This window comes from Hyperolius riggenbachi, chromosome 4 (assembly GCF_040937935.1).
Source record: "Hyperolius riggenbachi isolate aHypRig1 chromosome 4, aHypRig1.pri, whole genome shotgun sequence".
Taxonomy (NCBI): Eukaryota; Metazoa; Chordata; class Amphibia; order Anura; family Hyperoliidae; genus Hyperolius; species Hyperolius riggenbachi.
The window spans coordinates 370,191,864-370,215,259 of record NC_090649.1 but is presented as its reverse complement, the minus strand read 5'-3'; the positions used below and the strand labels follow the sequence as shown (position 1 = coordinate 370,215,259).

The following is a 23,396-nucleotide window of genomic DNA, read 5'->3' as shown; positions in this document are numbered from 1 at the left end:
AACACAGTGCAGTGGATAAATGGAATTTGATTTTGTGGCTGACAATCCCTCTTTAAAGCAAACCTGAAGTGAAAATAAACTAAGAAGAGGATCAATTGTATATGCTTTACCAAAGGTAAATTAAACATAGAACTCATATTTTTATGTTTAGCTTAAAGCGGAATATAACCCTGCATTTCAACTTTGCTCTAAAACATTATTTACAGCATATTATATGCAAAAAGCATTTTTTTTTTTACTAGACCAGCATTGGAAGGGTTAAACACAGAGGTTTTAAGTTCCGTGCAGACGTTCAGATAGTTACATTCTATTTAGTTATATGTATATATTTAGAAATGTTACACACTCTTTGGCTGTCCTCCAACTCCTTCTCAGTGAGAGAAATGAGTCACAATAAACACTTAGATACATTCGTGTAAACAAAAAGTATCTAACTCAAGTTCGGATGTGTCTGCAAAAATCTCCAGGGACTTTAAAGCCCTGTGTAACCCTTCCAATGCTGGTCTAGTAAAAAAAAAAAATGCTGGTTGCATATAATATACTGTAAATAATGTTTTAGAGCAAAGTTGAAATGCAGGGTTATATTCCGCTTTAAGTGTTTCATTTTGAAACTTCATTATAAAAAGAAGCCGTATCAAATGTGCCTTTCTGAATGGAAAAACAAACAGAAGTAATGACCCATTGAACTTTCCAGCCCTTAAAGGGAATGCCCAGGCTAATAATAAAAAAAGATCTACTTACCCTGGGCTTCCTCCAGCCCCTTGCAGCCGACATGTCCTACACCGCAGCTCCACTCTCAGCTGCTGGCCCGGGGTCCCCGCCGGTGCAGAGGCCAAACTCACAAGGCTGTCCACTACTGCACCTGAGCGAGCACCACTGTCATTCAAGTCCACATTGTCCGGAGTGTACTGTGCAGGTGCCGGAGTTCTGTGCCTGCGCAGTACACTCCGGACAACATAGACTTGATTGACATCGGCGCTCGTGCAAGCGCAGTAGAGGACAACCTTGCAACGTCGGCCTCTGCTCTGGAGGGGACCAGGAGCCAGTGGCTGAAAGTGGAGCTGCGGTGAGGGACGTAGCGCTTGCAAGGGACTAGAGAAAGCCCCGGGTAAGTAGATCTTTTTTTTTTATTAGCCTGGTTATAACCTTTAAACCTTATCAAAAGACTTTTCTCTCTTTGTCAGCTGTTTTGGCTTCTATTTATTTTACAGTACATCTATTTCTAAATTTACTCTATTTTACTTTACAGTAAATAACTGAATTCTACAAGCATTTATCTCATCATGTCAAATGTCACTTCAGTCATACTTTAATTGTTTCATAAGTATTGGCAGATCAAGAAAATAAGAAATGAAAACTGAGAAACCTGACCTCTAACCTCAGGGTTCACTCTTAGTGCATATGTGTTATAGATCTCTTGTTATATCAGTTATTGCAATGTATTAGTATCTTCCCTTGCTTGCCTTTTTGTACATATTCTCTCTCTTCATCAAGCCACAGAACATATTTCTTTTATGATTCAACGCTCATTCATTTTTTTAATTTTTTTTTTAGCCAAGAGCAGTGTCTGTCTCTTATTGATCTAATGAAGGAGTATGAACATGTGAAATCCACTGTTATCAAAGTAATAGAAAATGCAGAAAACATGATCACAATCAAGTCTACACTGAAGGATCAGGAGGACATCAGAAGAACTATAACAAAGGTAGATAAATTGCAACCTTGGTTGTTAGTTTCCCTTTCCATATGACAATAAAGTTTATGAACCCACTCACAGATTAACATTAAAATATCTCAGTTAGGCCTCTTTCACTGGGGTGACCTAACTGCGCACTCGTTGGGCACTTCAGTCTCCAATTGGCTGGCCACCAAGAACCTTCTGGCTCTAATTGAATGCAGCCAAATAGTGGCTTTGTAATACCATGCGTGTCAGTGTTTGACAAAAAATGCATAATATTGCGACATAAGAGTGCTCAGATGTGACTGAATGCTATAGAGGTCTCTTCACTGCCCATGCAGAGTGCTAGCAAAGGCCCAGCAAGCTGACAGTGAATTCATTGCCTATAAACATTGGGCTATTTCTACGGAAATGCTACTAGTAACAAGAGAAATTGAGTAGAACTCTGGTTGCACTAAAACAAACACTTCATTTTTTTTGGCAGTTTTAGAAAACTGTGGGTGGGTGTTTCATGAAATCAGCAGGTGATGTTGACTTGTATTTCTAACTGTGACATTTATTTCAAAAATGTTGTGCAACTGTGGTATATTTTAAAACATATTGTTCCATAAAACATTTTCTAACAACAATTCTAGTTTTCTAACATATATTCAATAAAAAAAAACACCCAGTACATCTTGATTACTAATTTCTTAGAGTATTTAGGCATATTGTCATTATATGCTTTATTATTTGTTTTCAAAATTCTATTGGTTTTTGAAGAAAGCTGAATTGTATATGTTATTGTAATGTTCAATTGTTATGATTTATCTTTATAGCATAGGAGGTGCATGTAAATATGTACACAATCTCTATTTGGTTGTGGCATATGTCTATATGGCATACTAATGTTATTGCTGTCTCAGAGTTCCTAAACTTTCCTGCACATACGTATGTGGGCTGCGCTGGGTTATATGTCTGAGCTGCTTTTGTTTTTTAAGCCTCCCCCAACTCTCTGGCAGTTTCTCAGATACATGCTATGGTCTTTGTAATTGTGACTGCTAATTTTAGCCATTATTATTCTTTCCAGCACGATTCGGCCAAGAATGAAATGACTGAGAGCCAGAAACAGCTTGATGACTTCACCAACAAAGGAAAACGTTTACTGGTGGAACTGAAGAGAGTTCATGGCTGTGACTCAAGACCAGTGAAAAAAGATATGGACTTCTATGTGGATCAGTGGCTTGATGTAAGATGGATATGTTGGCTTTTTATATGTTATTCACTGTCTTATAGTGACTTATAGTCTTTATGGTTTGTTTTGCCAGAATGACACTTTGATGCATGCATGTAGGTGCACATTTCTAGGACATATACTTGTGATTGTATTTACATCATGGTTTTTATTACAGAAATCCATTGAAGTCAGCACTGAAATATGCTTGACTGTCCTTTGCTACACAACCATTTACATGGGACTATCATCAACCTGCTTTGTTTAAAAAAAATATATAATAATAATAAGGGATATGGACCCATATGCAATTCACTTTTTCTGCTGAGTTTTCTCCTAGGAGATATTTATTTCAACTTCTCTTTAAAACAACTTTTCGGCACTTTGCAATTGAAAAAGTACCAAAAGCAGGTAAACAAAAGTATTGTTAAAATTATGTTGACTATCTTCTTGCTTGCTGGTGATTCAAAAAGCATTTTATTCACAATTTGTGAAAGTATCACCAGGGAGAAAACTCAGGAGAAAAAGTGAATTGCATACGGGCCATGGATGTAATCTGTCTTTTAAAGTCCTTAAAGGGACTCCGAGCAGTGCAGAAACTATAGAAAGATGCATATCATTTTAAAGCTCTCTTTCTCCTCTTTCCAATGATATATAAACCGCCGCCCTATGCCTTTTAGTTTTTGCTATTTTCGCAATTGAAATTGCAGTGGCCACGATTTCAATCGCGAAAATAGAGAAAGCTAAAAGGCGTAGGGCGACGATTTAGGCTTTAAAATGATATCCATCTTTCCATAGTTACATTGTATTACACAGGGCGACTTTTTCCTAAAGTCAGCAGCTCCATTCTGCTGAATGCAGCTGCTGACACTGGGGACAGTGTCGCCCTGTGTAATACAAGTAACTATGGAAAGATGGATATCATTTTAAAGCTCTCTTTCTCCTCTTTCTGGCGACACCTAAATCGTCGCCCTACGCCTTTTAGTTTTCTCTATTTTCGCGATTGAAATCATGGCCACGGCAATTTCAATCACGAAAATAGCAAAAACTAAAAGGCGTAGGGCGGCGGTTTATATATCATTGGAAAGAAGAGAAAGAGAGCTTTAAAATGATATGCATCTTTCCATAGTTTCTGCACTGCTCGGAGTCCCTTTAACGTCTAGTTCAGGCATGGGCAAACTTGGCCCTCCAGCTGTTACGGAACTACAAGTCCCACAATGAATTTGTCTTTATGAGTCATGACTGTGGCTGTCAGACTCCTGCAATGCATTGTGGGACCTGTAGTTCCGTAACAGCTGGAGGGCCAAGTTTGCCCATGCCTGGTCTAGTATTTCTACGTAATAACATTTTTAAGGTATACATGGCCTGAGGCAAAGCTATCTAAGCACTGAGGTATGTTCATGTTAGATACAGATACCTCTGTTCATTGTCCATTCCATCCATCGTTCCCCTTGGTCCCTGTAATTTAATGTTTGGCTAAAGCCAGTTTTTCATACAGTAAGAGGTAGGCTTATGGTGAAGTTTCCACCTATCACCCTCTCATTTCCTGCTTTTCCCTACGACATAAAGGGAGTGAATGGGACGAGGAGCATGAGTAAATGGGAGGGTAATAGGAGGGACATTGCAGCAAGCCTGCCTCTTTCTGTCTGAAAATTAGACTTTAGCCAAAAGTAAAATTTGTAAGAGTTGATTACAGGATCAGGGTGAACAAGATGAGGAATGGACAACGCACAGAAGTATGTGGATCCAGCATGAACATAGCTCTGTGCTTACCTTAGGTAGTTTTTCCTTGGGTCAGGTACACTTTAAGGGCATGTCTGTGATAATGATCATTTTGGAAATTGGTAAGGCAGAGTAAGATGAATATTCTGTATAAATTACACTTACCTTAGTAACGTCAGTCCAGTCCCTTAAAGTAAACATCTAAGCAATATGTGGGCAATATTGTTGCCACTATCTCACCAGTCTGGGAGTTGGCCTCATATAAGTTTAGTCAGATATCAGAGGTAATAAAACATTCTGATACTGCTCTGATTAAATATTTTAATTGGTGCATTAGAAATTAAGTTTGGAGTCACGTATTGATATGTGTATGGGGACTAGAGACCTACTTCCATTAGTTGAGGAGATCAAATACATGCCACATGGCATCTCTGACCATTCCCCGATGCTATGTGACATTAGATGCTATACAACAAAACAAAGCGGTATATGGAGAATGGGACCATGGTGGCTGGAAGACCAAAACGTTTTAACTCCCTGCTTGGAATCCATGGAGAGGTACTGGGATGAAAATCTGGGAACAGCAGACATGAATATATGCTGGGACGCTTGGAAAGCAGTGCTGAGAGGCGCCTTCAGGGCTTCCATGTCCATTATAAGACAAAACGATCAGGCCTTGCATGCTTACACTGAAAAGAAAGTTACTGAAACTAAGAATCAGCTGATACTAGCACCAGGTGCAGACACATATGGGGTATGGGCAGTAGCCAGGAGAACACATGACCTTGCCATGTTAAGACGTGCTAAACGTAGAGAGATTATTTTTAAACAGAGGGAATTTGAGTTTGGGAATAAAAGTAGCAAGGTCCTGTCATATTTGCTAAGATCAAATGATTCCTCTATTGCAATTCCTAGAATCCTTTCGTCCTCTGATGTATTCTGCACGACCTCGGTGGGTATAGCCAGGAAATTTTATAACTTTTATAAGGACTTATACACTAGTAGAACGGGGGATGTTGCAGATTCTTTATCTTCTTTTTTGGAGGAAATTGATCTGCCTAGTCTAGACGAAACGGCCAGGGAGGCTCTGGATTCACCCATTTCAGAGGAGGAAATTATAATAGCCCTGTCTTCGTTTAAAAAAGCTAAATCACTAGGCCTAGATGGCCTGCCTGTAGAATGGTACATCAAAAGTAGAAATATTTCTGTACCCAAATTGGCTAGGATCTTTGCTCATTCCCTCTCAAAAGGCGTTTTGCCAGATTCTCTATATGAAGCCTTGATTATCTTACTGCCTAAACCGAATAAAAATCCAGATATATGTGAATCATACAGACCTATTTCCTTAATTAATACCGATGCCAAAATCCTAGCAAAAGTCTTAGCCAACCGCCTTAATCAACACATCACGAAATTAGTCCATGAGGATCAAACGGGCTTTATGACCGGTAGATCCACCAAATCGAATGTTCGACAGCTTTTCTCGAATATTCAATCTCCGCATGGCAATGCAAGCTCCAGGGTCATACTTTCACTAGACACCCATAAAGCCTTCGATACAGTAGAATGACCTTATTTGAGGGCTGTTGTGAGGAAACCCGGAAAAGCCGCCGCTAAGACTCAGAGTGAGGCGGCTTACTCCGGGTTCAACATGGCAGCTGGCGCGCAGTCGGAGCGCGGAGAAACCGCCGCATGCTCTAACAGGGCGGCGGATTCCGTGTCCAATGTGGCAAGTTGCACGCATGGGCCTGCTCCTTTCAGTAATGCGGAATGCGGAGAAAACGCCGCACGCACGGACAGCGGTGCGGCGGTTTCCGCATCCAACACAGCAGAAACATTACAACACATGACTGATGTGGCTGGGACTGATAGTCCACATTGGTTTAGGAGGACGTGCGCGCGCGCAGAGAGGCAGGGCCTTTATGGCAGTCAGAAGGGGGTCAGCTGACCAAGCCGGTCACCTGACAAATTCAGCAACCCTCATTGGTCCAGCACTTAGGGGAGGCATTGGAGAGCGCTAGTGTATATATACTGGGTGCTGGTCATTCATCTGGTGTCTGGCGTTGCGATCACTACGTGGTAGCACTCAGACCTTGTCAGTATCCGTGTTATTAGACAGTTTCGTAGGTGTTGATGATCACGGAGCTCACACCTTATCCTAGGAATTCTGTTATTATTTGTATTCTAATCTAGACCAGTTTCCAAGGTGTTGATGGCCAAGGAACTCACACCTTAGTCTAGGAATTCTGTACCATCTGTATTGTTGTTATTATTCTAGTCCTGTCCCTGGAGTGTGAGAATCTTGGAGCTCACACTCAAGTCTAGGCATTGTTGATTATCTGTTATGACCTTCTGCTTTCCTGACCATTCTTCTGATCTCTGATTTTGTACCTTTGTCTTTCTGCTACCTTGTTGCCAAACTCTGATAGTCCCTGGATTCTGCATCTGTCTCCTGTCTCTGTACTGCATCTGTCCGTGTGGTTATGACCTGGCCTGTCCGACCTCGAGAACTATCTCTCCTGTTAAGAGATAGCAAGAAGTTTTAAATCCGGATGATACCATTTATTGGCTAACTACAAATGAATAAGAATAAACAAGCTTTCGGCCTTGCAGCCTTCGTCAGGTTTACATCCTGTTAGTTTGCAAGCTGGTGGTACAGACAGCTTATATACATGCAACATCAAAAGGGAAAACAGATATTTTTTTCCAAGCATAAATACGTCATTAAGATGCCTTAATACAAACAGACCATCTAAATGGGGTAAGATAAGGATCCTTGTTTACTCTATTGCTCACAGACCTGGTATTAGGATTGACCCAGAGGTATCGTAAATTCTTAGTTCACAAGTCCAGCTAGAGTGGCTGAGACAGTTCATATATCATCAATCTCATACCAATATAGAAAGTTGTTGCCCTTATTCAAACCCTTCTGCACAGCTTTGAACCAATTTATAAATTTTGTTTCTGCTATTAATCGGTCATTTGACGTTTTGAAGCCGCCCTTCAGAGAAACTGGACAAACACTGCGCAAACGTATGAATGGACACAGGCACACTATTAATGATACCAAATCTGGACTCCCAGTTGCTACACACTTTCGGTCCAACGGACACAGCATGGATGATCTTCGTGTCACTGCCCTGAAGGGCGGCTTCAAAATGTCAAATGACCGATTAATAGCAGAAACAAAATTTATAAATTGGTTCAAAGCTGTGCAGAAGGGTTTGAATAAGGACAACAACTTTCTATATTGGTATGAGATTGATGATATATGAACTGTCTCAGCCACTCTAGCTGAACTTGTGAACTAAGAATTTACGATACCTCTGGGTCAATCCTAATACCAGGTCTGTGAGCAATAGAGTAAACAAGGATCCTTATCTTACCCCATTTAGATGGTCTGTTTGTATTAAGGCATCTTAATGATGTATTTATGCTTGGAAAAAAATATCTGTTTTCCCTTTTGATGTTGCATGTATATAAGCTGTCTGTACCACCAGCTTGCAAACTAACAGGATGTAAACCTGACGAAGGCTGCAAGGCCGAAAGCTTGTTTATTCTTATTCATTTGTAGTTAGCCAATAAATGGTGTCATCCTGATTTAAAACTTCTTGCTTTTACTGATGGCTAACACGGTACAATACCCTACTGTTAAGAGATAGTTCACAGATCCGTTAGTGACACTGCTCCTTGGGGTCACTCACGTTCTGTCCTTCCCATTCTCTCAGCCTGGCTCCGCCCCTTGGGGAGCATCAGACCTGTGGAAGGAATCTGAGCCAGAGCAGTATCTCTCACTGCCTAGCACCTATCTCACAGGTGCTTTACTCAAAGTATTACCGTTGCACCAAACACTCTCATCCCTCAGGTGTCCAGAGGTTAGAAGATATATCTGATTATCGGTAATACTGCAGATCATCAATAATCGGGTATATATCTGTATTCTCGGTGATACTGCAATGATACGGTACGATACGGTAATCAGACCCTCTCTGTGTTACACCGATCGTTACAGCTGTACTGGGAAAACTGGGGTTTGGGGAAACCTTTAGAAAATGGTTTGTTATTTTATATGACCATCCTAGGGCCAGGCTAAAAGTTAATTCACACATTTCTGATACTTTCCTGGTGCGGAGGGGAACGAGACAGGGATGCCCCTTGTCCCCGCTTCTCTTTGCACTGGCAATGGAACCACTTGCGGAATGGATCAGAAGGTCTGAAAATATTGCAGGACTCCAGGTAAATAGGCTAGAGGAGCGCATTTCACTATACGCTGACGATGTACTGTTATACCTAGCAGATCCGGGCCCCTCCCTGGTAGAAGTATTTAGGATATATGAATCATTTCGAAGGGTTTCGCGCCTGAGTGTAAACTGGTCCAAATCCATTCTTTTCCCGCTAGATAGAGATGCAATAGACAGGATTGACTCCTCATCCAGGTTAAAAAAAAAAAGAAATTAAGTTTGGAAAGCAGTAATGTTTTCATGGTACTTCCTTGTTACTCATGCTCATCTAACCATGAAGAATAAGGAGGTCATGAGAAGTTGGTATGCGTGCATGATAACAGTTTCCAGGAAAAAAAGGTGCAGGGAATTGTTGCTACTGTAGTTGAATATGGCTATAATTAGCAATATTCTACTGCTGGATTCTGATAGTAAAATATCATTACTAATATTTTACTGTGGCTAAACCTAACCTATTCTCGCATAGAACCCTCTCTCTACTAATGCCTAACTCTAAGACTTCCCTGGTACCAGGGGCGTAGGAATAGGCCCTGCAGCCCCTGCGCCCGCGGGGGGGCCCGGCCCCCCCCTGGGGCCCGCTTGGGGCCGTTTTGTGGGTGCTGGAGGGGTGGCAGCATGAGGGGAAAGCCTTGCCCACAGTCGGCGGGGAGAGGGGTAGTTCCCCCCTCTCCCTCACCTCGGGGCTCTCCCCTCTGTGCTCCCCTCCAGCTCGTAAGTGTCTGTGGGGCTGTGGTGGGCAGCGAGCGGCGGGCAGATACATACCTGCTTCCGTGCGTTCCATCGGAGACTTCTCCCTCTAGCGGCTGACGTCACTTCCGGAAGTGACGTCAGCCGCTAGAGGGAGAAGTCTCCGATGGAACGCACGGAAGCAGGTATGTATCTGCCCGCCGCTCGCTGCCCACCACAGCCCCACAGACACTTACGAGCTGGAGGGGAGCACAGAGGGGAGAGCCCCGAGGTGAGGGAGAGGGGGGAACTACCCCTCTCCCCGCCGACTGTGGGCAAGGCTTTCCCCTCATGCTGCCACCCCTCCAGCACCCACAAAACTCCGAGCGGGCCCCAGGGGGGGGGGGGCATATTACGATTTTCTGGTGTCTGCTGCCCACATTACGATTTTCAGGTGTCTGCTGCCCACATTACGATTTTCAGGTGTCTGCTGCCCACATTACGATTTTCAGGTGTCTGCTGCCCTCATTACGATTTTCAGGTGTCTGCTGCCCTCATTACGATTTTCAGGTGTCTGCTGCCCACATTACGATTTTCAGGTGTCTGCTGCCCACATTACGATTTTCAGGTGTCTGCTGCCCTCATTACGATTTTCAGGTGTCTGCTGCCCTCATTACGATTTTCAGGTGTCTGCTGCCCACATTGTGATTTTCAGGTGTCTGCTGCCCACATTACGATTTTCAGGTGTCTGCTGCCCTCATTACGATTTTCAGGTGTCTGCTGCCCACATTACGATTTTCAGGTGTCTGCTGCCCACATTACGATTTTCAGGTGTCTGCTGCCCTCATTACGATTTTCAGGTGTCTGCTGCCCTCATTACGATTTTCAGGTGTCTGCTGCCCACATTGTGATTTTCAGGTGTCTGCTGCCCACATTACGATTTTCTGGTGTCTGCTGCCCTCATTATGATTTTCTGGTGTCTGCTGCCCACATTACGATTTTCAGGTGTCTGCTGCCCACATTACGATTTTCAGGTGTCTGCTGCCCTCATTACGATTTTCAGGTGTCTGCTGCCCTCATTACGATTTTCAGGTGTCTGCTGCCCACATTACGATTTTCAGGTGTCTGCTGCCCACATTACGATTTTCAGGTGTCTGCTGCCCTCATTACGATTTTCAGGTGTCTGCTGCCCTCATTACGATTTTCAGGTGTCTGCTGCCCACATTGTGATTTTCAGGTGTCTGCTGCCCACATTACGATTTTCTGGTGTCTGCTGCCCTCATTACGATTTTCTGGTGTCTGCTGCCCACATTACGATTTTCAGGTGTCTGCTGCCCACATTACGATTTTCAGGTGTCTGCTGCCCTCATTACGATTTCCAGGTGTCTGCTGCCCTCATTACGATTTTCAGGTGTCTGCTGCCCACATTACGATTTTCAGGTGTCTGCTGCCCACATTACGATTTTCAGGTGTCTGCTGCCCACATTGCGATTTTCAGGTGTCTGCTGCCCACATTGCGATTTTCAGGTGTCTGCTGCCCACATTGCGATTTTCTGGTGTCTGCTGCCCACATTACGATTTTCTGGTGTATGCTGCCCACATTAGGATTTTCTGGTGACTGCTGCCCACATTGCGATTTTCTGGTGACTGCTGCCCACATTGCGATTTTCTGGTGACTGCTGCCCACATTGCGATTTTCTGGTGACTGCTGCCCACATTAGGATTTTCTGGTGTCTGCTGCCCACATTACGACATTCTGGTGACTGACTGCTGCCCACATTAGGATTTTCTGGTGACTGCTGCCCACATTACGATATTCTGGTGACTGCTGCCCACATTAGGATTTTCTGGTGACTGATGCCCACATTGCAATTTTCTGGTGACTGCTGCCCACATGGCGATTTTCTGGTGACTGCTGCCCACATTGCGATTTTCTGGCCCACATTACGATTTTCTGGTGAACACTGCCCACGTTACGATTGTCTGGTGAATGCTGTCCACGTTACGATTTTCTGGTGAACGCTGCCCACATTACGATTTTCTGGCCCACATTACGATTTTCTGGTGAACACTGCCCAAGTTACGATTGTCTGGTGAATGCTGTCCATGTTACAATTTTCTGGTGAACTCTGCCCACATTACGATTTTCTGTCCCACATTACGATATTCTGGTGAACGCTGCCCACATTACGATTGTCTGGTAAATGCAGCCCACGTTACAATTTTCTGGTGACTGCTGCTCACGTTACTATTTTCTGGTGACTGGTGCCCACATTACGATTTTCTGGTGAACTCTGCCCACATTATGATTTTCTAAAGGCCCACATTACGATTTTCTGGTGAACTCTGCCCACATTACGATTTTCTGGCCCACATTACGATTGTCTGGTAAAATGCTGCCCACTTTACAATTAATTTACAGTGAAACGCTGCCCCATTACGATTATTTGGCACCTATGGGGGGGGCCCCATCCAAATATTCGCAGGGGGGCCCAGTGATTTCTAGTTACGCCCCTGCCTGGTACCTATTCCTAAGGCCCCCCAGTGCCTAACCTTAATTCCCCCGGGGCTCCTAAACCTACCCCCCAAACCTTAACAGACCCTACCCCTGGCCCAAAGCCGCGATATGTGGCAAGCAAGTTACATTTTAGTGCACAGAGGTGCCTGATTAGCAGCAGTGAAAGTACATTTCATAGCTGTAACTGCACCCTTTTTTCCAGTTTTGAGTTTGTTTGACTTCCATGAAGTGCAACGCCTTTACATTAATGATGCATTTTCTGAAATATAATTTTCCCAGAGAACCAGTGTCCATTTTGGTAGTCCAGATTTTTCATGCTGTTGGAGTACATCTGGCATAAGAGGAAGATAGCTTGACACATTGTACATACGTCTGCCTCTGTAGTCAAACTCCATGTTATAATTAGTGTCTGATTTTTTGTTGTTATGTAGAATTTGTCATTAACAGATGTACATCTTGGCAAAATAAGTAATTTCTAACATTCAGGAAAAAAAACAACCTTTTCTTTATGGGGCATATTCCATCAGTTGACTTTTAAACTTAGTGGATTTCTGTTTTGTTAAATGTTGTAGAAATAAAAGTAAAGTACATCATATGTGGTTAGTAAAGAGCAAACATGAATTCACTCCCATATTTGGTAACATGGTTAAATGTTTTCTGGATTCTACATAGACAATGGAAATGTATGTCTTGTTTACACACGTGGTAGCATTCTTTGGCAGATCTCCTGGATCCAGACTGAGTTGTAATACACATTTACACAACTGTGCTTTTGTAAATACATTGTGGTGACAATATTTTTATGCCTTTGAAACCCACCCAAGTTCCAAACATGCCTACTAGTTCCCCGGGATAATGTAATAAGTACAATAGAGGGTTAAGTCACAAAATGAAGAAGAAAGAAGACAACAGTGAGGTGTAATTAGCTGTTTCTCCAACATCCATTCCTGTTAGAAAGTCTGATCATTTTGTTCCTGTAAATATCCTTTAAAGAGAATCTGTACTCTAAAATTTGTACAATAAAAAGCATACCATTCTATTCATTATGTTCTCCTGGGCCCCTCGGTGCTGTTTCTGCCACTCCCTGTTGCAATCCTAACTTGTAATTGCCAGTTTTAGGCAGTGTTTACAAACAAAAGACATGGCATGTGATGATAGGCTGAGAGGAGCTCAGTCTGTGACTCATACAGAGGCTGCGGGGGGCCTGTAGAGGGTGTGTATAACTTCTATCCTATCACAAACAGAGTAGCACATTCCTGCCTGAGTGCCTGAGCTCAACAAAGCCGTCAGAGGAAAGAATATTAGATTATATAACAGCGATAATACAGCCACTGTGCAACTAGAAAAGGCTGCAGTAATCCAGACCACATTAGAACATGTATAGGAACTTATAGGATAGAAGAAATAAGGCTGAACATTTTGTTACAGAGTCTCTTTAATGTATGCAGAGCACCATGGAATCCAGATGTATAGTGGTCCCTGGAAACCCTGCAGAGATTTTAGGAGCAGAGTGATTCACATGTCTGACTGACATACTTCTCCATCAGTCTGCGTGCTCCCCATATTCATCCCCAGTGGCGTCTCTTTTCAGTGACCCTACAGATGTATCACATAACATGCTGCTAGGTCACTGAAAAGATGCTGCCAGCGGGGATGAAGACAGCATGCAGACAATAGAGAAACCAGACAGGTGAGTCTCATTGCTGCTAAATTCTCCACAGGTGCCTTGGGAAGCACCATACATTTAGGAGGAGACCTAAGTGGGCCTGGCAGCCCGCTTGTGGGCCTTGGGCAAGTGCCCAGTTTGCATCTATGGAAGCGCTGGCCCTGTTGAAGGGGTATAGACTATAGTGTATTTTCAAAAGTTATTGCTAGGCACTGTTTCCTGTGGACTAATTAACTAATACCTCTGATCCCCAAGCTGTCTCTTTCCTGTCAAGTTCCTCTAGGGTATCAGGTCATGATGAAGTTCACTTATACCGATATTTGGACAGAACCAAAGCAGAAATTGATGCTTAAACTAGGTGAAAAATACTCAAATACCCCTTTTTAAAATTCGAGTTTGGTCGAATTCGAATAGTAAATTATTCGAGGTCAGTCGAATATTCGAGTCGAATAAATTTTACTATTCGATTCGACCTCGGACTTCGAGCTCACTATTCGAGTCGGTATTCGAGCTCATTATTCGAGCTGACTATTCGAATAGGCCTTAAATAGCTTCCCAACACTTGTTTTGAGGGTGAATGATGCAAGAAACATCTTTTTTTCCAAGTAACAACAGCAAGTGATTATGTGGGGATGTTCCTTTAAAAAAAAAAGGTGAAAAGAGAAGTTGTGTCCAGAATTTTGTTCAGTACTGTATATACTTCTTCTTCTTCTTCTTCTTTATCTTCTATATCTTCTTCTTCTTCTTCTATATCTTCGTCTATATCTTCTTCTTCTTCTTCATCTTCTTCTTCTTCATCTTCATCTTCTTCATCTTCTTCTTCATCTTCTTCATCTTCTCCATCTTCATCTTCTTCATCTTCTTCTTCATCTTCTTCATCTTCTTCATCTTCATCTTCTTCATCTTCTTCTTCTTCATCTTCTTCTTCTTCATCTTCTTCATCTTCATCTTCTTCATCTTCTTCTTCTTCATCCTCTTCATCTTCTTCTTCATCTTCTTCATCTTCTTCATCTTCTTCTTCTTCTTCTTCTTCTTCTTCTTCTTCATCTTCTTCTTCTTCATCTTCTTCTATATCGTCTTCTTCTTCACTTATTTCTGTTTTCATTTTTTTTTTTTAAAGAAATGCAGCTATTTTTGAGCGTAACAACAAATAGCTGGTGGCGCACGCATGTTGGAAGCGCCATTGTATGTGCTCCCTGGCAGTGGAAACACACAGACAGCAGGAGGTAAATTCAGCAGCAGGAGGAGGAGGATGAGTGTGTGGCAGCATGCAGTCAATGAGGCAGGCAGCGTGACATAATAGCCCTGGTACCTAGCGGTGATACCAGGGCTGTAAATAAACACAACCGGAGGTCCCAGACAGCGGTCGTGCAGCCCACATTGTGTCCAATACACAACTGGGACAACACAGTTTTCAACCCGGGCACCTCAGAAAAATTAAACCTTTTTTTGTAATGGTTTTGTAGTTTTGGTTTTACAACCAATTACACAGATATATAGCTATTTTTTGACGTAATAGCTGGTGGCAGAGTGGCAGCAGAAGGTAAATCTGTGTACCCTGGCGGTGGGAAACACAGACAGACAGCAGCAGCAGCAGGAGGAGGAACGGAGGAGTAATTATGTGAGCAGCTATTGTTTGACGTAATAGCTGGTGGCAGTGTGGCAGCAGAAGGTAATTCTGTGTACCCTGGCAGTGGGAAACACAGACAGACAGCAGCAGCAGGAGGAATGGAGGAGTAGTGTGAGTGTGGCAGCAGGTAGGCAGCGTGACATAATAGCCCTGGTACCTAGCGGTGATACCAGGCCGTAAATAAATACAACAGGAGGTCCCAGACAGCGGTCGTGCAGCCCACATTGTGTCCAATGCACAACTGGGACAACACAGTTTTCAACCCGGGCACCTCAGAAAAATTAAACCTTTTTTGTAATGGTTTTGGTTTTACAACCAATTACACAGATATATAGCTATTGTTTGACGTAATAGCTGGTGGCAGAGTGGCAGCAGAAGGTAAATCTGTGTACCCTGGCGGTGGGAAACACAGACAGACAGCAGCAGCAGCAGGAGGAGGAATGGAGGAGTAATTATGTGAGCAGCTATTGTTTGACATAATAGCTGGTGGCAGTGTGGCAGCAGAAGGTAATTCTGTGTACCCTGGCAGTGGGAAACACAGACAGACAGCAGCAGCAGGAGGAATGGAGGAGTAGTGTGAGTGTGGCAGCAGGTAGGCAGCGTGACATAATAGCCCTGGTACCTAGCGGTGATACCAGGGCGTAAATAAACACAACAGGAGGTCCCAGACAGCGGTCGTGCAGCCCACATTGTGTCCAATACACAACTGGGACAACACAGTTTTCAACCCGGGCACCTCAGAAAAATTAAACCTTTTTTTGTAATGGTTTTGTAGTTTTGGTTTTACAACCAATTACACAGATATATAGCTATTGTTTGACGTAATAGCTGGTGGCAGAGTGGCAGCAGAAGGTAAATCTGTGTACCTTGGCAGTGGGAAACACAGACAGACAGCAGCAGCAGCAGGAGGAATGGAGGAGTATTGTGAGCAGCTATTGTTTGACGTAATAGCTGGTGGCAGTGTGGCAGCAGAAGGTAATTCTGTGTACCCTAGCAGTGGGAAACACAGACAGAAAGCAGCAGCAGGAGGAATGGAGGAGTAGTGTGAGTGTGGCAGCAGGTAGGCAGCGTGACATAATAGCCCTGGTACCTAGCGGTGATACCAGGGCGTAAATAAACACAACAGGAGGTCCCAGACAGCGGTCGTGCAGCCCACATTGTGTCCAATACACAACTGGGACAACACAGTTTTCAACCCGGGCACCTCAGAAAAATTAAACCTTTTTTTTTTAATGGTTTTTTGGTTTTGTTTGTAAAAGAAATTACACAGATATATAGCTATTGTTTGACGTAATAGCTGGTGGCAGAGTGGCAGCAGAAGGTAAATCTGTGTACCCTGGCAGTGGGAAACACAGACAGACAGCAGCAGCAGCACACAGCAGCCCACTGTAGGTGTAAAATGTGTGGCTGCAGGCGACGTAATAGTCAAAGAGTGAACCAGGCTGGCTTAGTGAGCAGGAGCCAGGAGGTGGTAAAGGGTGGTAAGGCACATTAACGATGGTTCTTAGCCAGTTCATGTCCCCCTCTCGCCGACAACAGGGGCCAGGAACTCGCCTTCCACCCACGCCTGGTTCATCTTGAGAAACGTCAGTCTGTCCACAGACTTGTGAGACAGACGTGAGCGTTTCTCGGTGACCACGCCACCAGCTGCACTGAAGCAGCGCTCGGACAGCACGCTGGAAGGGGGGCAGGACAGCACTTCCAGGGCGTACTGCGCCAGCTCGCTCCAGATCTCCATGCGCTTGACCCAATACTCCATGGGATCAACAGGGGCATCGCTGTCAAGCCCGCTGTAGGACCCCATGTAGTCAGCCACCATGCGGGTCAGGCGCTGGCTGTGACCGGAGGAGGATGCTGCTGCATGCACCTCCTCTCTAGTCACTGCTGCCGGAGCCTCTACAGTCCTGTAGAGCTCGTGGCTGAGAGACAGCAGGTCTGTGGGGCGCTTGCTGCTGCTGGATGCAGGCACCTGCTGCTGCCTCTGTGCTGGCTGCTGGACAGTGGGGGTGGAAGGCTGGGGGAAGGCTTCCTCCAAGCGCTCAACAAGGGCCTGCTGCAAGCTCCTTATTTGTTGCGCTGGGTCTCCTCCTGCAGGCGGCAGGAACTGGCTCAACTTCCCCTTGAGGCGTGGGTCCAACATCATGCTGATCCAGATGTCCTCCCTCTGCTTCATCTGGGTCACCCTGGGGTCCCTGCGCAGGCACGTCAGCATGTGCGCTGCCATTGGGAAGAGGCGGGCCACGTTTGCTGGCACATCGACGGCAGTGCTGCTGTCCTCCTTCTCCTCCTCTGCCTCGTCAGCCTCATCCTCTCTCCACCCCCGCACCAACTCAGCTGCACTGTGCTGCTCCCCCTCATCAGCAGCAAGGTCAGGGACCTCCACCAAGTCCTCCTCCTCCTCCCCCTCAGAGGTGGACTGTGCAGCTGCTTGCCGCTCCTGCTGGTCCAAGGCTGCCGCTCCCTGTTCCAGCAAAGCATCGAGGGCCCTGTTCAGCAGACAAACCAGGGGCACCCACTCGCAGACCATAGCATGGTCCCTGCTCACCATGTTAGTGGCCTGCAGAAAGGGAGCCAGCACTAAGCACACCTGCTGCATGTGCCTCCAGTCATCATCGGGGACGATGGACGGGATGTTGCTGGTCTTGTCCCTTCTCTGAGCGGCGGAAACAGTGGCCAGGGCAAGGTACTGGTTGACAGCGTGCTTCTGTTCAACCAGACGCTCCAACATCGCCAGGGTGGAGTTCTAGCGAGTCGGAACGTCAATGATCAGCCGATGGCGTGGCAGATCCAGCTCCTTTTGCACGTCTTCCAGGCTCGCACAGGCTGCAGCCGAGCGCCGGAAGTGACGCACAACGTTCCTTGCCATTTCCAGCAGTTCGCCCATCCCCTGGTAGGTGCGCAGGAACTTCTGCACCACCAGGTTCAGCACGTGGGCAAGACAGGGGATGTGGGTCAGGCTTCCCCTGTCTATTGCGGCAACCAGATTGGCCCCATTGTCGGCCACCACCTCTCCGACTCTGAGGCCTCTGGGGGTCAGCCAAATCCTCTCCTGCTCCTGGAGTTTGGCCAACACATGGGTTGCCGTCAGCTTGGTCTTCCCAAGGCTGACCAAGTGCAGCAGCGCTTGGCAGTGGCGGGCCTTCACGCTGCTGCTGAGGCGGGGGGTTTGGCCAGGTGTGCCGGAGGATGGCAGAGGATCGGAGGAACCTGCTGCAGTTCCCCTGACCCTGCGGGGTGGCACCACCCACTGTGTTGCTGCTGCTGCTGTGCCCGCTGCTGCTCTCCCATCCTCACCCCCTTCCACCAAGCTGACCCAGTGGACAGTGAAGGACAGGTAGCGGCCTGTCCCGAAGCGGCTGCTCCAGGAGTCCATGGTGACGTGGACCCTTTCACCAACCGCGTGCTCCAGCCCTCGCTCCACATTGGCCATCACAAAGCGGTGCAGTGCAGGAATGGCCTTGCGGGCAAAGAAGTGTCTGCTGGGGAGCTGCCAGTCTGGGGCTGCGCAAGCAAGCAGCGCACGAATGTCGCTCCCCTCCTGCACGAGCGTGTACGGCAGGAGTTGGGAGCACATGGCCCGTGCCAGCAAGCCGTTCAGCTGCCGCACGCGACGGCTGCTGGGAGGCAGAGCCCTAACCACCCCCTGGAAGGACTCGCTCAAAAGGCTCTGGCGTGGCCTTTTGCTGGCACGGGAATCAGCAGACACAGCGGAGGAGGCCACTGAGGACTGGCTGCCAGAACAGGCCTCAGTGTCGGCGGCTGGAGTTGCAGAGGGGGGAGGAGCAGTGCGTTTCCGCACTCCTGCTGGTGCTGCTGGAGGAGCAGGAGGGCGGGTGGCTGCTGTTGCTGCTGCTGCTGCTGCTGAAGGCTGTGCAGTGATGGGTGTGGTGCCACTGCCAGCACCAGATGCCTTCAGCCTCTGGAACTCCTCATGCTGGTGGAAATGTTTCGCAGCAAGGTGGTTTATGAGCGAGCTGGTGCTGAACTTTAAGGGGTCTGCACCTCTGCTCAACTTCCGCTGACAGTGGTTGCAAGTGGCGTACTTGCTGTACACAGTGGGCATCGTGAAAAATCGCCAGATTAGTGACAAAAACATCCCCCTACGGCATGGAAGCGCTGCTGCCTGTCTCCCTGTGGTGATTGGGGGGGGGGCTTGGGTGCGGCTGGTGGTGGTACTGGCAGATGCTGCTGCTGCTGCTGCTGAGCCTGAGACACCAGCAGGCTGTGGGACCTGCCTCCTGCTGCCAATGCTTGCAATGATGCGCCTCCTTGAAAGGCCCACAAGCGCATCCTCCTCCTCCTCCGAGCTGCTGAGGACGACATCCCCTGGAGGTGGTGGCACCCAGTCTCTGTCTGTCACCGGGTCATCACCATCATCCTCCCCCTCCTGAAACATGTCCTGCTGGGATGATGACCCCCCAAACTCCTCTCCTGATGCATGGATGGGCTGCTTGACTGTCGCCACAGTCTTGCTGTCCAATCCCTCATCCCCCAAAGTGCCCATCAGCATCTCCTCCTCAAGATCGCCAACAACAGCAGACAATTTACTCATGATGCCTGGGGTCAAAAGACTGCTGAATGACAGGTCGGCGAGTGACGGTGAACTGGCCTCCTCCCCAGACCCTGCTGGGCGGCTGCTGCGAACAGGGGTGGTGGTGGTGGTGGTGAGGGTGGAGGCCTCAGATGCAGAGCTGATGGCGGGCTGCTCATCCTCCGTCATGAGTTGCACCACAGTGTCTGCATGCTTTTCCTCAATGGGACGTTTCCGACCCGGCTGGAGGAAAATCGGAGCAGGTGCTACACGCTGCTGCTGCTGTGTCTCTGCAGCGTGAGTTGCAGATGCTCCTGCTGGGCGGCGCCCAAGGCGTCCACGGCCAGTGGCTATGGGAGGAATGTTAGCCACTGACGCTGCTGCTGCTGCTGCTGCAGAACTGTGCATGGTGGCGCGGCCGCGGCCTGCCACAATGCTGCTCCCTCTCCTCCTGATTCCCTTGCTGCCCTTCCCCTTGCCCAAACCGCGCTGGCTGCCACTTCCAGACATCTTCGATGTTTTGGGCGTATAGACAAAAGTTTTTTAAAAGGACGGGTGAAAAGTGGGGTACTTTAATGGAGTGGGTTGGTGGGTGAGGTGACTGAGTGAGTGTCCCTAGTACAGTAAGTAAGTAGTAACAGTCAGGAAGTACAACTAGCAGTTACAATAATCAATCAGTAATCAGAAGGAAATAGAGTGTGTGTTGTGTGTACACAGACAGTGAGTGCACACACGCAGGAGCTAGTAGCCTATGAACAGTGACTGAGTGTCCTAGACTCCTAGTACAGTAAGAGTAACAAGTAGTAACAGTAAGTACAACTAACTAATTACAATAATCAATCAGTAATCAGAAGGAAATAGAGTGTGTGTAGTGTGTACACAGACAGTGAGTGCACACACGCAGGAGCTAGTAGCCGATGAACAGTGACTGAGTGTCCTAGACTCCTAGTACAGTAAGAGTAACAAGTAGTAACAGTAAGTAACTAACTAATTACAATAATCAATCAGTAATCAGAAGGAAATAGAGTGTGTGTAGTGTGTACACAGACAGTGAGTGCACACACGCAGGAGCTAGTAGCCTATGAACAGTGACTGAGTGTCCTAGACTCCTAGTACAGTAAGAGTAACAAGTAGTAACAGTAAGTAACTAACTAATTACAATAATCAATCAGTAATCAGAAGGAAATAGAGTGTGTGTAGTGTGTACACAGACAGTGAGTGCACACACGCAGGAGCTAGTAGCCTATGAACAGTGACTGAGTGTCCTAGACTCCTAGTACAGTAAGAGTAACAAGTAGTAACAGTAAGTAACTAACTAATTACAATAATCAATCAGTAATCAGAAGGAAATAGAGTGTGTGTAGTGTGTACACAGACAGTGAGTGCACACACGCAGGAGCTAGTAGCCTATGAACAGTGACTGAGTGTCCTAGACTCCTAGTACAGTAAGAGTAACAAGTAGTAACAGTAAGTAACTAACTAATTACAATAATCAATCACTAATCAGAAGGAAATAGAGTGTGTGTGTACAAGACTGTGAGTGCACACACGCAGGAGCTAGTAGCCTTAGCCTTAGCCTATGAACAGTGACAGTGAGTGTCCTAGCCTAACTACAATACTAAATACAGAATCAATCAGTAGTAAAGGACAGCAGCAGAAATACTGGTATAGATGAGAGAAATATACTAACAGAGGACAGGAGAGAACAGCTGCCCACACAGGCAGGCCCTGAGGCCTAAAGCTGTGTAAGCCTGCAGCAGCTGTGTCTCTGTCTATGTAACACAAAAGCTACTAACTAAAATACAATGTCTATCTAACTAACAACAATATAGGTGTATATAGGAGGTGTATGTGAGCAAAAACGCTAGGTAAATGAACACAATAGAGCTCTTGCTAAGCCAAAGCACAAAGGAGCAACTCTCTCTCTATGCAAGTCTCAGGCAAGCACGGAGAAACCTAACATGGCGGCCGCTATTTATAGGGTAGGGGCTGGCCAGGGTCCCCCTCTGTGATTGGCTGCCGTCAGAGGGCCTGGGAGCCCTCTGATTGGCTCTATGGACATCAATCTGGGCTATGACGCTATTCGAGCTCGGTACCGAGCTCGAATAGCGCCGGTTTGCTCGAATAGCTCGAATAGTGAATGGGCTATTCGAGTCTACTCGAATACCCCATTCGAATAGCTCTAGCTATTCGGAGCTCGAATACCGAGCTCGAATAGCTGAGAAAGAGCTCGAATATTCGAGCTACTCGAATATTCGAGCTCTGCTGAGCACCACTGGTCTGCTTTAATAACCTCATCCTTTTCCTAAATCATTATGGAAGGCAGGGCTAAGTGTACACCTTAACTGTGATGTTTCTGTTATTCTCTGAAGCATTCAGTTTGGTATTTACTTTACATACTTTTTTGTTACAAATAACTACTAAGGTTTTCTGAACAATGCAATGACTTGACCGTATAAACAGAAAATATAGCTGCTTCTGTAACATGCTTTCTGATGTTCTTTACAGATTCTAGAGCGGATAGATGAGAACTTGGAAAGGCTTAGTGTGAGCCTGGCCTTATGGGAAGATGTCTTGTGCATTAATGATGAAATTGATGGGTGGTCTACTAACTCCATCTCCCAGATGAATGAGAATGTCACCAACCTGAGCAGCAGTCAGCAGCTGAAGTCCTTTCTGGCTGAATTTCAGGTTTGCATTAAACCATATCCCTTTCACTACTGTAATTATAATATACCCTTTTTTCTCAGTGAAACAAACACATAAATCCAGGCCCTTTTTTCTCACTAGATGCCAATTGGCACTGTACAAAAGTTTGCAAACCGTATGATTGTTCCGTTGCATGTGACAACTGGGCAATACAAGGTAGTCAGGGGATTTGGAAGTGGCACACCTTACCGCATGTAGGTTGGGTGCATAACCAAAGTGCCAAGCAAGACACCTAGTACAAGTAGCAAAGGTCAAGGTTTGGTTAGCACACCAGAGCTAACAATTGTATTGACTTGCTTTGAGGAATAAATACTACAGACTTACTCTGGTGTGCTAACTAAACCTTGGACTTTGCAACTGGGGATACAGGAACACTCCAATGAGAACAGTTATTTCCAAATGTTGCAAGTGCATATTGTAATATTAATTCTATAAATATAATAGAGGCTTGAAGGTTTGCAAGGACACTATGCTAGATAAATAAATTTACATTTGTATAATACATGTTGGCCTGCATCATATACACCGCTCACACACCGTAATTGGGGTTCCGGTGATAGCTGATTATTTCCTGATTAGACCCAGAGACAAGACACAGAACATTTATATCGCACTTTACTCCTGGTGGACTCAAAGCGCCAGAGCTGCAGCCACTAGGGTGCGCTCTATAGACAGTAGCAGTGTTAGTGTTGCCCACGGTCTCCGAACTAAATAGGTGCTGGCTTACTGAACAGAAGAGATGAGATTTGCATATTACTACTGAAGAGATAAGATTTGCATATTAAAGGGGGAAGGGCATCAATATTCCACCATTAGTTGCCT

General features: G+C 45.8%; 1 protein-coding gene across 12 annotated transcripts in view; it reads left to right on the top strand.

Moving 5' to 3' along the window:
* SYNE1 (spectrin repeat containing nuclear envelope protein 1) overlaps positions 1 to 23,396 on the top strand; it is a 707,535-nt gene that overhangs the window by 336,768 nt on the left and 347,371 nt on the right. For all 12 annotated transcript variants that reach the window (XM_068232018.1, XM_068232025.1, XM_068232014.1 and 9 more), the window contains 3 exons: positions 1,555 to 1,705; positions 2,748 to 2,906; positions 22,374 to 22,556. In XM_068232018.1, coding sequence (XP_068088119.1) covers positions 1,555 to 1,705; positions 2,748 to 2,906; positions 22,374 to 22,556 — 493 coding nt within the window. The remainder of the gene's footprint in view (positions 1 to 1,554; positions 1,706 to 2,747; positions 2,907 to 22,373; positions 22,557 to 23,396) is intronic.